The sequence below is a fragment of the Hipposideros armiger genome, unplaced genomic scaffold (genome assembly GCF_001890085.2).
Source record: "Hipposideros armiger isolate ML-2016 unplaced genomic scaffold, ASM189008v1 scaffold_804, whole genome shotgun sequence".
Taxonomy (NCBI): domain Eukaryota; kingdom Metazoa; phylum Chordata; class Mammalia; order Chiroptera; family Hipposideridae; genus Hipposideros; species Hipposideros armiger.
The window spans coordinates 530,805-544,165 of NW_017732154.1; the positions used below are offsets into that span (position 1 = coordinate 530,805).

At 39.3% G+C, this 13,361-nt stretch overlaps 1 protein-coding gene across 1 annotated transcript in view; it reads right to left on the reverse strand.

Moving 5' to 3' along the window:
• NGLY1 (N-glycanase 1) overlaps positions 1 to 11,657 on the reverse strand; it is a 50,708-nt gene extending 39,051 nt beyond the window's left edge. The window contains exons 1-2 of the mRNA XM_019628673.1: positions 11,452 to 11,657; positions 4,517 to 4,631 (exon numbers count right to left, since the gene is read on the reverse strand). Of these exons, the coding sequence (XP_019484218.1) occupies positions 4,517 to 4,631; positions 11,452 to 11,582 (246 nt within the window). The 5' untranslated portion in view covers positions 11,583 to 11,657. The remainder of the gene's footprint in view (positions 1 to 4,516; positions 4,632 to 11,451) is intronic.
• Between the last annotated feature and the right edge of the window lie 1,704 nt (positions 11,658 to 13,361).

The following is a 13,361-nucleotide window of genomic DNA, read 5'->3' on the forward strand; positions in this document are numbered from 1 at the left end:
TACTGTAGAATATATTTTAACAATCATTCTGTTTTCTTACCATATGACACTTTTTAATATATATATGGTCAAAGGTAATGCCTAACATAAACCAGAAAATTAAGAAAATTTGTCTTCTTGTTTGTATACCATGCTAAGCCTCTTTTATTAGTTGAAAGAACCTTCAGAAAAATATTTTATCTTTTAGGAATAATAAGTCAGAAAGCCTCATAAGAGTTCCAAATATGTGCACTTCTATCCTCTCTACAGTAGTATATGATACTACCATTCTCCATGAAACACTATAAAATAATAATTCTCTATTAAACACTCTATAAAATAATAATGATGCTAGACATACAGACATGCAAAATGATCAATGGTCACATAAAACCACCAAGAAGTTATATAACAACCTTTCAATCTTTTAAACCCGTCTTTAAAGAATAGCTACATGATTAGAAGTCTCTATGTAGGTTTCACTAATTCCACGAGATAAAAAAAAGTACAACCTGATGGACAATTCAAAACTATGGACTGTCAACAGTAATACTTCATCCCAAGAACTAGAGAAATAAGAGTTGATATTACTAGATTACTAAGAGTATGTGTTTTTGGTCCAAACAAAACAAAATATCAAACAATAAAAATCTAATTTTTTATCCAGTGATTCATTTAATGAATATCCATAACATAATCAGAGTGCTTTGAGATACAATAAACATTATAGCAAAGCTCACAAGGTAAAATAGTCAGCAAATTACAAAACAAGAAAAAAGGTGAAATGAAAATATATTCAATCAAGTTTCAAGGTGCTGAGGAGCAACAGTGTTACAACAGTAATTCCAACAACTGCAAATGAGATAAAACAGTTGTTACAAAATGCAGTGGTCAGATTTGTAGATTGTAAGCATTTAAATTAAATCCAACAATTGAGAGTGACCTTATTTTCTTGGTGATGGCAGGCCTACAGTAATTAACTGAAGACATACTCAATAATAATATGAACATCAATTACACATGAATCCGTTTTGAAAGGCTGTAAGAGGCCAGCAAGCTTTATACATTACTTATAACAGTTGGGAAAATGACTACTACCATGTATTGCGTTTGTGTGTTCTAGGTACTGTCTAAGTGTTTACATACATTATCTCAAGTAATTCTCACAACCACCCTGAAAAGTGGGCATTAGGTTTATCCTACTTTTTATATGAAAATACAAAGGCTCAGAGAAGTTAACCTGCCTGATGCTCCTACAGAATTGTCAGAGCAAGGATTCAAACTGCAAGATCTTAATTGTTAGGCTGTCATTGACTCCATCTTAGACAGAACAGAGACCAAAAATCACAAGGTTGTGCAAACGGTTGGAAGGGTTAGCAGAGAGAGAATATTTCCACAGTTGTTATGATTACATATATGATGATTAGCACAAATTAGAACACAACCATTTTTCCAACATTAGGAGGAACTACCACACATCTAGGATGAGGCCTGGGAAGAGAAACCAGATATCTGGTTTTAAGCCAAATACGGAGGCTTCTCATACTGTTAGTGAGGAGCACAGAGAAAGGTACATGACGCCATGGATGGCGATGTATAACACGTATCTGGGACTGGGTCTCAGCCCACACCTCAGACAGGTCCCTGACAAGACCGAGATGCTGCTCATGCCTCGGCTCTCTTTCCTTCTACCTTCTCAGGACCAGTCCTAAAAGAACATGATTATGGCCAATGTGTCTGTACCAAAAGTATTTAATAAACAGCACTATATTTTCATAAAAGAACAAAATTACAGGTTCAATGCACTAGATCCAATAACATTTTAAGAAAGCATTGAGAATTCTAGTATTCAACAAATTTATGTTTCTCAATACATTTTTGCTGAGACAATTCTCATTGCCGGATGGTTAAGCAAACCAAGCCCCTGACCACTAAACACCAGTCACCAAGACGACCAAAACTGCCCTCCTCCAATGCCCTGGACGGGGGCATAGATGGAGGGTGGGTACGGCTCCTGGTGAGAACCACGCCACTAAGTTGCCTGATGGGTCACATATCCATTTGGATCCCAGTCTTTCTCAACCTCCTTCCTTCTCAGAATTTTCATAGAAAAGAAGGCAGCCTCAGAGATGAGTGGGCCCCAAAGTGCCCAGGATTTTAATATCCAGTTGAAAATTTCGGGATAGATCTTAGAGTCCTACTTCATCTCAAAGCCCACCAAGGTTCTTTTTAAGTGGTAGAGTTCAGTTTTAGTTCCACTGGTTCCTCCTGCAACTCAGCCACACTGATAAAAACATTTACTTCAGACAGGTCCTGAGGTGTTAAGTCCAAAGCCAGACAGACACTTTAAGTATGAGTTAGTCTACCCATGTTAATCTTTTCTGAAGTAGTGACTCCATTTGTATCAAATACTATTGCAAGTTTCAGTCTGGCTTGTTACCTGGCATTGGTGTGACCAACCTTCCTTCTTGCCTGAGACCGAGGGGTTTTCTGGGATGTGGGACTTTCAGTGCTAACACCAGGACAGTCCCAGGCAAACTGGGACAGTTGGTCACTCCACCTGGCACTCAAATATTTGCTGCATGAAAGGCAAATGTGATTCCACTGAATCTGTGACACTTCAACAATAAGAAATTAATACAGTCTCCAGTTGTCATTTACTCAATTCTCCTGTCATTTGACTCTCAAAAATCTGCATTTCTTTGAACAAAATCAGCAATGTTCTCAATTTTCTCCCTCTATAGTTTTATATCCTCTATGTTCAGATGACTGTAACTATAAGCAGATGACACAGGAATTTATTCTCTCCTTTTGAGTTATAGACTCATATATCCAACTGCCTATCTGACTTCTCTACTTGGATATTTAATAGTATATTAGTTATTAATTACCCAAAAGATAGGTAGTGCTTTATCCCCTGACATCTGTTACTCTCCAAGATTTCTCATGCTCAATTACTGGTACTTCCATCGACTTAGTTGCTCAAGCCAAAACCCAGAAGTCGTCCTGATTCCTTCCTTGTCCTTATATCCCACATCCAATGCATCAGCAAGTCCTGTGGGTTCTACTTCAAAAAGAAATCCTGGACCCCTCTTCTTTCCCCCCATCTCCACTGCAACCAGGCATTCAGTCAACGAACGTTTACTGAGTGCCTAAATGCACCAGCACTGCTCCAGGAGCTAGCAACAAGGAAACAAAACAGACAGAAGACCCCGCCCTCATGAAACTTACACGAACCACTACCATTTCTCATTTACACTAAGAGAATAAGCTTACTAACTGTTATCCCTGCTTTCTCCCTTGTCTCCATCCCAGAACATCCAGAATAGTCTTTTTACAACAGCTAGAGTAATCTTTAAAAATATTTTCTCTGCTTAAAACTTTCCAGTGGCTTCCCATCTCACTTAGAATAAAGTTCAATTCTTTGTCACAGTCCTCACACCCCATTGCCTGGCCTCTGTCTGCCACCGTCTAGCTACTTTCTATGCCAAAGCTACTCCCACTAGAAAGCCCTCTGCACATGTGAATCCCTCTGCCTGAAATACTCTTACCAGAGAGCTTCAGGAACCTGGACTACTTTTTGTCACTCAGGTCCCAGCTCAAATATTATCTCCTCAGAGGCCTTCCCTGACCACTCATCCTAGTAGCTGCCGCCACTACAGCTGCTTTTTATTGTCATCATGTCTTCTTTTCTTCTCTGCACGCATCTTCCTTTTTGTGTCTATTGTCTAACCCACTAGGATGCAAGCTCCAGGTGAGATGAGATCTGTATCTACCTGGTTCACTACTATATCCCCAGGGCCTGAAACAGAACCTGGAGCCGGAAGCAGAGAGGCAGGAAGGAAAGTGTATCCTATAGCAACTCAGCAAGCCTCTTTAACAATTCTGATTGCTACTGACTACTGAGTCTCTAAGATCTGGTTCAACTTCTTTCACTATTTCATAAACTAGAAATGGTTAAGCATATACACATAAAGAAAATTCACAATCTTGCTTACTACTTTCATTGTGTCATAAAATTAAGCTATGCCACAAGATTCCAAAAAATGGGTCTTTTTCTTTTGACCTAAAAACAAAAAAATACACCGAGATTCTTTTTTTCTGTCACAGAAGAAAACCCTTATGTGTGGCAACTAAACCCAGCTTCTGTGTTTCCTCTTTTCATTCCATAGTGGAAACAGGTGGTTGCACCCTATTAGTATCCATGCATGCTTACAAATCAGGAGCACAAATCATGCTTTTGCTAAAAGTATAAAGTGAGCTGGAATTTGGTCCTTGGGTAGCATGTCTGACCTCCCAGTACTAAAAAACAGACTTGTAAGACTTTTCCCTGTGGGAGAGTTGTTATGTTTTACTGTGACTTTACAGTATATTTATTGTGGCTTACTTAAATGTCTAATAGGTGAAGAAATAACTAGTTAAATTTCCAAAATGATCAATTAATAAAAAAATATGATCTTATTTAGGTAATTACCCATCAAGACAGTAACAAATGCTTGGTACATGAATTGGAGAGAAGATACACTTAAACACTTACCTCTTCAAAGCCCATTTCGAATAAACATTCAACAGCTCCTCTGACAGGCAAGAGTCTAGTAGAAAAGGCTGTGTTTCCAATCCGGATAGATCTATATTTTTCATCATTAGGGTTTCTGATTAAAAATAAAAAGTTGGATTATATATAACCACTTATATTTTTTCACAATGGTTTTATATTCCTTTTCACATTTTATACTGGCTATATTCCTACAAGGTAGGTTAGATCCCAACTCTAAAAAAACAGGAAGCACAGTCTGGAAAAGTAGCCTGATTTTGTGATTTTTTTCCTAGTAGAAATTTACTACAACCTCACTATTAAATTTCACAGCTGAAAATATTAATGCTGCCATAAGGAAATCCATGTGACATTTTAATTCTGTGCTGTGAAAGCTAGAAACCTTTATGAGTTTTTAGGATGCTAAGAAAAAAATCCACGTCAACTCCAGACAGGGGGGCAGAAAGTTTCGCCTGTTTTGTTCTGATGGATCTGAATGATCAAGGATGTTGCCTAGAGCATAGATGGTGACTTATAAATATTTGTGAAATGAATGAATAAAAGAAACTACAAAGCTATATAAAAATGGGTCACAGTTCCTCAAAGACATTACTTCTGACAACCATGAACCTAGGTATACCTTTATAGTCACTTGATTTTCTTTCTTCCCTAGACCAATGATTGTATTTACTGTAACTTCTGCTTTAGCTCAAGATATATTTTTGTCACAACAAACATGGTAATAAAATAAAATGAAGACATGAATTTCTTTTACCATGATTAAGATTTTGAATAGTATACATAGGATGAGACCAAGCACATGAAAAGCTTTAAGATTTTTAATAACCCTGATAAATCAGAAAGGCTGTGTAAAAAAAAAAAAAAAGAAGAAAGAAAAACAACAGAAAATACAAGGTCAAGATAATCACAGTATTATACTTAAAAGACCTTCAGAACATAATTTAAGTAGGTTTCATATCTGATACCAACTTCCTTAAAATGGTGGTAGCTTTCATCAGTACTATATTAAGAAGGATTCTGAGGCTGTGTCAGGGGTTCATAGGAAGGAGTGCTGAGGCCATCTGCCTGGGGTATGGAATTGGGGGCGGGGGAACAAACGCTAGCAATTGATTAACCATCTTTGTCCTAACTATATATGCTCTCTAGATATTATGATATTAAAAACAACTGCGGTCCCCCCACCCCCAAGATTTTTAATTGTGGAAGCTTCAACATATTTCTCATTTGTTTTCCATCAAGCAATTCCCTATTGCCAAATTGTCAAAACAACTATATATGTATCTTTTTAAAACCTCTTTTTCTTAATTTTTTCAAAAATTATACAAGTTTATTATAGAATATTCAGAGATGAAAACTCAGAAATACTCAAAACGTCCAGAGATTGGTACAAATCTACAAACTCTTTGTGATCCATTCACGAGAAGAAATTGAGAGCATTCAGTAATTCTTATAACAATTTGATACTTCCATGAAATTTTCATTATATTTTACAAAAATTATAGGTCCACAAGGATTGGAAATTAAAAACAAAATACAGTTATTCACCACCGGTCATTTGAGAATTACAGATGGCTGAGAAACACAAAGAAAAACATCTCTCTCTTTTACTCAGTGTATTCGAGGAGGGTTTCTCAGTTTTGGCGTTACTGACATTTGGGGCCTGTATTGTGGGGGGGCTGCCTCCAGCACAGCAAAATGTTTAGCATCCCTGGCTTCTATGTCACACTGTATCTATCATAAGTGTGCCTCGCTTTCTTACCACTTAAACAAAACATTATAAAATAATCCTACATTTATCAAAGCTTGTTACAGATAAATGAGGCATCTTTTCATGATATACAACACATTCCAGGGTAATACACATATCAGTACCACTAAGATGAAATATCCCACTGATGTAAAACTGCTTGAGCTATTTTAATCTATTTTTTCCCCCAACAGCTTCCAGATTTCTACATGATCAAAGGTTTTCACTGGGCTTAAATTTCTAATTTTTCTTCCCTCTTTCATCACTGTTCTGATGTAGCTTATTATATTGATACACATTTCAAAGTTCCTGTTGATATAAAGCCTCTCTGCTATAGGCTCTGTATAGTTTAGATTTTCCTCTTTAGTTTCTAGTGAGCAATTTTCTATTGTTTTACATCAATAGACCTCCCATATCATTTATCTGTTTTCTCACTAAAAGAATATTGCAAATGAACAAAAATTACAGTAACGTCCGGTTACCCAAATCCTATTTTTCTCTTTGTAAATATGCTGAGTAGACCAGCCATGGTCTTGAGCATAAGCTGATGCCAAAAGTCCACCCCTGAAGTCCTCAGAGACCGCGGGAGAACTTGGCTACAGGGACACCAGACAGACCTCAGGTCCATCAGATCCTATTTTCGCCCTTGGAAAAGTGTCATATTTTTGAATCTCTAGCTTTCCAGCATCACCCCAGGGTATCCACTACACTCGAGCTCATTACTACTCTCCTTATCCCGCAATGTCTAAAGGATCCCTAAGAATCACCTTTATTTTTCCTTGATCTTTTTCCATTAACTTAATTTTCTCTGTAGACTTTTCTCAGATATTTTTTGGTAAAATTCTTTGCGTTGTTTCTTTCCCTATCTCTGTTGACCATTAATAATTTCTGCAACTTATAATATTTATCTTGCTTGTTAGCAATTATTTTGCACCTTCATGTAAGATTTTTGTTTGCTGGGTGATGTTGAATGGATGAGGTCTTGAAAGGGCAGCAAAATTTCCTCCTGTTCCTCACTCAACCACTGCTTTGAACATATTATGGTGTCTTTCGAGTTGTCTTACCCCCAATATCTACCAAATTGTTTAACTTATGAAAAATTAGTCTTTATGATTGAAAGGTAGAAAAAAGTCATACCTTTCACCTTAAAAGTCATAATCTATTATTACACTTCTAAGATTTTAAGACATATTAACAATAAATAGGTCTCCCACCGAGGTCATAGCATCTCAGAAAAAAACTGTAAATATTTCTATTTCAGAATTTCAGAAACACTGAGAATTAAAGTTATCTGATCGTTTACTAGCCCTCTTCCTCTTAAGAATGCATAATCCCAGAAAGGGTTCACATATATGAAAATTTAGCACGAGTATATCCTATATCCTTATATTTTATTACCAATCACAAAAGTTGCTTTGTAGGTCATTTAAAAAATTATTTGTATTCCTGAAAATCTGTTATTCTGAGATACATGTAAATTTTTCAAAAACATCTGCCTGCCTTTACAACCATCTGGGAACCAACTCTGGCTCTAATCTAACTCTACCATTATCTATCGATGACAAAAAGGGAACCGTACATGTAATCTAGCTTGTTTAAACATGAAAAATGAATAACAACAATAGATAACATACGTGCCAGATCCTTTATTTATTCCTCTTTTGCAATAATCCTATAATGTAGGTATTTTTCTTTCCTTTTAACAACGAGGAAACTGAAGCCCAGGGAGTTTACATAAATTGCCTATAATCACACTTTTAAGAAATAGTTGAGTGGGATTTAAACCCAGTGGTCTAATTTCAAAGCTTACATACTCTCCACCATACAAGATCGCAACAAATTCACTGATCCTCAGTTAACTATGCTCGCTCATTTTCTCCAGGTGTCAATAGTAACCTAGATTAAAAATCCAAAGTTATTTCGGTTGTCTCTTCCCATTACTAGTCCAGTCCTGCCTATAATACTTCTCTCTCCATTCTATCCGCATTTATGCTTATGATTACCGCAATAGCTTCACAAATGAAATCCATGCCATGAGTCTTCTTACATCATTATTCTACATGAAGCTCTTTCATATGCTTCTTTTTCAGTCTAGAAACTAAAATTCACTTTCTCTTGCCTACCATGTCAAATATAAGTTCTCTGCTACTCCATCAACCAGACCCATCTTATCAAATCTCTAGTCTCAAAACTGTTCCACATTAGGTCCCCCTGCTGTCTTCTATAAACATGTGATTGAACATTGTCTTGGAATTGTTCTACAGAGATTTTATACTGTGGCTATTTTCCATATCTGTGTCTTTCTCCCAAACATATTTATTTTCTTTGAAGGCAAAAACCACTTTCCATTCTTAGTCCATCCCAACCATATCCAGTGCCATTTGCAGCCAATAACTGTGTGCAGTTTGCAAAGGAAATTAGTGGAAAATCAATTTTTTTAAAAAAGAGTGAACAGAACAAATTATTTAAGGAACTCATGTGGAATACCAGTGAAAACGATTATAGGTTTTTGAGAAAGTAGGTATTATTGAAGACAGCTCACCTTTATCTAGAAGTCTGTGAACTGAAAAAAGTTAAAAGGTTCAACTCCATGGCATATTATGCATGTAAATTAGCATATATTTTATTGTAATTTCGTTAGCTTTATGATTCTTAGTTGGGGAATAGGATAAACATCACCCAAAGCAGAAATTTAAAACAAAACCAAAAGTATTATTTTCCCTTGTAACAAGCATCACTGTTAAAAAACAAAAAACAAAAAACAATTTGTACTTCATAATCCTTTCACCTTTTTCATCCTGTACCACAACCCCCCTCCCATTTATCACCCCAATAAATCTAGTACCCATCTGACGCCATACAGTTATTACAATATTACTGATATTCCTTATGCTACAGCCTACATCCCCAAGACTACTTTGTAACATCCAATTTGAACTTCTTAATAATCCCTTCCCCTTTTTCACCTATCCTTCCCCAATTCTCCTCTGTATAATCAATAATATTGTGATAGCATGGTACAGTGTCTGATGGTTGCTGGACTTATTATCGTGATGACTTATTATCGTGATCACTTCTTTAGGTCTATAAAAGTTGAATAACTATGGTATACACCTGAAATTACTATAATAGTGTGTGTTAGCTATATTTTAACAAAAATCTTTTAAAAATTGCTAATGAAATTCTCATTTCAGCTCTCATTCTATAAAATACTATATCAGACCCTGAGGTAGGAGCAAGGGTATCAAGACATCCCTTACACAGTCCCTTATCTCTAATGCTAGTAGATTTCCCAAAACAGCAAAAGGAACAGAAAACCTGGTGTTCTCTACTCTGGAATAAGTTAGATTAGCAGATCTGTAACGCAGTGTGGCTAGAAATAAATAAGAGATCTGGAGCTTTTCTGTTAAGAGATTAGCAAGTCACTGGATTTAGAAGGGGAAGGAAAGGTGGTTTTCCCCCGACTCCTGAAGGGGTTTAAATTCTAAGAATATGAGGGCACGGCACGGACTACTGCTATTACTTTAAGACAGACTAAAAAGCGTAGTTTTTCATACCATCTCCAATTATATGAGTTCCAAACTGCTAATTACCCTTATAAACACTTTTTAAAGATCAGAAACACAAGCCACGGTAAAGACTGTAACATGAACTGACAGCATGCCAAGTTTCTTCTATGAGTTCGGTACACATTCATAATGATGATTATGATACCAAGTCATGATTTGCATGCAAAGGAGTTCCTTCCTCAAAACATTTTGATCTTAGTAGCATTTTCGGTTTCACGGGATTGAAAGCAGAAGTGAATCCTTGTTACAAGGCCACCTCCCTTTTCTGATAGTGGGGTTTAAAGTTTGATGAATTTCCAGGTGAAAGGTCCCAGCTGAAGGGCTCTTGAGAGCTCAGCCTATGAATTCACTCCTGCAGAGTCCACTGGCACCCTTGTTCCCTGAAGAACTGTGAGACCTCTTAGGGTGAAGTTGAGGTGGTGTCACAGAGGAAGAAGGCAGTCCCCACATGAGTCACAATTGGGGAGCTGTGTACACCGCACATGTTGCATCCTATGTAACATCCGACACATAAGGGCTCACTATGCTTTTTTTTCAATTGACTTTTAAATCATTAATGTTACCTATATGAACACTATTATAAATGCCATGAGTTAAAACACTGCACTTGTAACTAATGTCTCTAAAATGGGGTCATGTGGAGTCTATAACCTGAAATTGAGAGGAATTTTCTTCTAGACTTATGCAGTGTACTCACCACTTGGAAGAGCAAGTGCACCAGGGGCTGAGGGGGGCACAGAGAACCCGGATAATCATGGCCACCTGATAAATGAGGTAACACACTAAAGCACCTGGCACCTGGAGCGCCTTTAACCTCAGTTCTCTCCCCGCCACATCACCTCCCTCCTTTTAGACACCGCATCGTTTGATCGAAGACTTGAAGTGGTAATGATTCAAAACGAATAATCACACTTGACTCCTAATTCCCCAAATCTGCACGGTCCCTCAGAGATTTAGCAACGTGCTTATGCGCGAAATGAATACATTACTCTTATCCAGGGTGATTATCTTCACAAACCCTTATTTAAATGATCATTTTGAAAGTAGAATCCAGATAATATGAAAATTTTAGCTTTTCAAGCAATACGGTTAATCATGTTTCAAACAACAAAATGGGCAGAAAAAGACCATAGAAAAGGTAAAAAGCCCACCACTTCAGTATTATTCTTAATATTAGGATATTCACAAAATGTTGGGAATTCTGTCAGTGACTCACTTCTGATAAGCATATGGAAGCTTAAGGCAAAATCCATGCAGCGATAATCAAAGGCAGTTACGATTTATGTCCTGTCATATCAGACAGTTAACCGGATGAGAGGCAAGTGTTTGGGGACACGCCTTCCTACCTCCCTCGCCCTATCCTACCCCCGGGACCGCAGGTTCACCCCTACATCAAGTGCAAAAAAACTTCCTCTTCTCGGGCGAGGGTGGGGCCTGACTGTGTCTCTGGGCCCTGGCCCGCGGGCCCCGATACTGAGCGAGAGCCAAGCCCAGGCCCCTAGACCTCTTGACCTCGCCGCCCTGCCGGGCACCCCCAAACCCGGGCGGAACAGGGGCCGCGCCCTGCCCACCCCCCCCCCAACTACCGCGCAGCCCCGCACCTGAGGATGTTGTCCGCGTAAGTGAGCAACAGCTTGGAAGCCTCCAGAAAGGTCTCTGGGGTGTTCTGGCAGAGCTCGGCCACAGCCGGGGACGCGGAGTCCGCGGGGCTGCCCAGCGCCGCTGCCGCCATGCTTGAGCGCCCGCGCCCGTCGCCGCCCCTCGCGCGCCGCGTCCCGCACTGAGCAGGCGCCTCAGCGCGCGGCGGCCTCTGCGGCGGGCCCGGCGGGGCCCGGGCCTCTGCCCGGAGGGGCGGGTCTCGGTCGGGAAGGCTGGGGGGTTTTGAGGTGGGGAGGGCAATGGGCGGGCAGGGGCCTTGGCTGGGCCAGCTGGGGCCTGTTCGGGGAGGGTCAGGGGTTTTGACCTGGCGGGACAGGAGCCGGGCTGGCAGGGCCCGCGGGCTTCGGCCACAAGGGGCGGGCTACTTGCTCGTCTGGGCCGGGAGGCCTTGGAGGACTGGCGGGGTACCTGGTAGTCAGGGCTGGGGTGGGGCGGAGGGCTGGCCGAGAGGGGCTGGGGGCTTCGTCCAGGAGGGGCGAGGCTCGCGGTGGGGTCCTGGGCTGGCTGTGGGCCGCGGAAACCTGTATTCCTCCCGATTTCGACTTATCCAGCCACGGAGGTGGGGAAAACCCCTATACCTCCAATCACCCCTTTCCCCCAAATAAAAGTCTTATAGCTTCCTTCTCGAAGATTGTCAGGCCTTCCTGTATAGATGTGATGAAAGGCCCCAGAAGGAAGGAGCAACAAACGTTAAAAAACCAAAAACAAACAAACCGCGTGGTTGTAAACTCTGTTGGGTTTCTGGTATATGGACTCTTTTCAGAATTAGATTAATGATTGAAAAGCTCTTGCATAAGTTCCAGCTCAAATAGTGTAATGCCTCTCTAAAAAAGTGTTTTATGGACTCAATTTACCTTGTGGTGACCAGCATAAAACACATGCCCAATAAAGACAAAATAGAATAGAGTGGGGGATGGAGAGGAGGAAAGGCAATACAAATGTACATCCCATAGAGTAAGGATAAATATTATGTGGTGACTTTGTTTTGCAGGTAGATCATGTGATCAGTGTCCTTTATTCCTTTTAGAAGATGAATCCTAACCTCTATAATCCATCCTGTCCTTACCATGCCCTTGAAAATGTACCAATAGCGTCCTTCTTTGCAGGAATTCCTTTCCAAACCTCAACACATATTTTTCTTGACCTTATGCTTTTAAGATATTTGCCTAACTTCTTTAACTGTTCTTGATGCTTTATCTTTTGTTTGTTTTTAAAATTTGCAATTTTCTTCCAGTATCTATGAGCAAAACCCTGAGCTATGCCATCTACTTCAATTACCATTCATCTGCCATCTGAAGTTTTTAATAAATATGTAGGTTTTTGAAACAGCTTCCAAGAATAATGTTTAACCGATGGTATGTTGCTAACGCTGTAACAAAAATTTTCAGTGATTTAACACGAGAGAAATGTCTTTCTTGCTCACATAACAGTTTCATAATGCAGATGTTGTTAGTCATTGGGCAGCTTTCTTCCATGTAATGATACAGGGACCCAGGCTCCTTCCATCCTATAGAAAAGAGATCAACAAACATTTTCTTTAAAAGACCAGATAGTGTTTAAGGTTTTGAAGCCAGAGGGTCTCTGCTTCAACTTTTTAACTCCGCTTCTGCAGTTATATAGTTCCACAGACACTACTTTAAAATGTATGGGCTTGGCCATATTCCAATGAAACTTTATTTACAAAAACAGGTAGCCTGCTGGATTTGGCCCTTAGTTTACTAACTTCTGCCATAGAGAGATTCAGAGACATTGGAATTCAATTAATGGTTGGGGAAAAGGAAGGCATACCTGAATCATAACTACACGGGTCCAGAAATGACATAAAGCATTTTCTCTACCATGTCATTGGCAA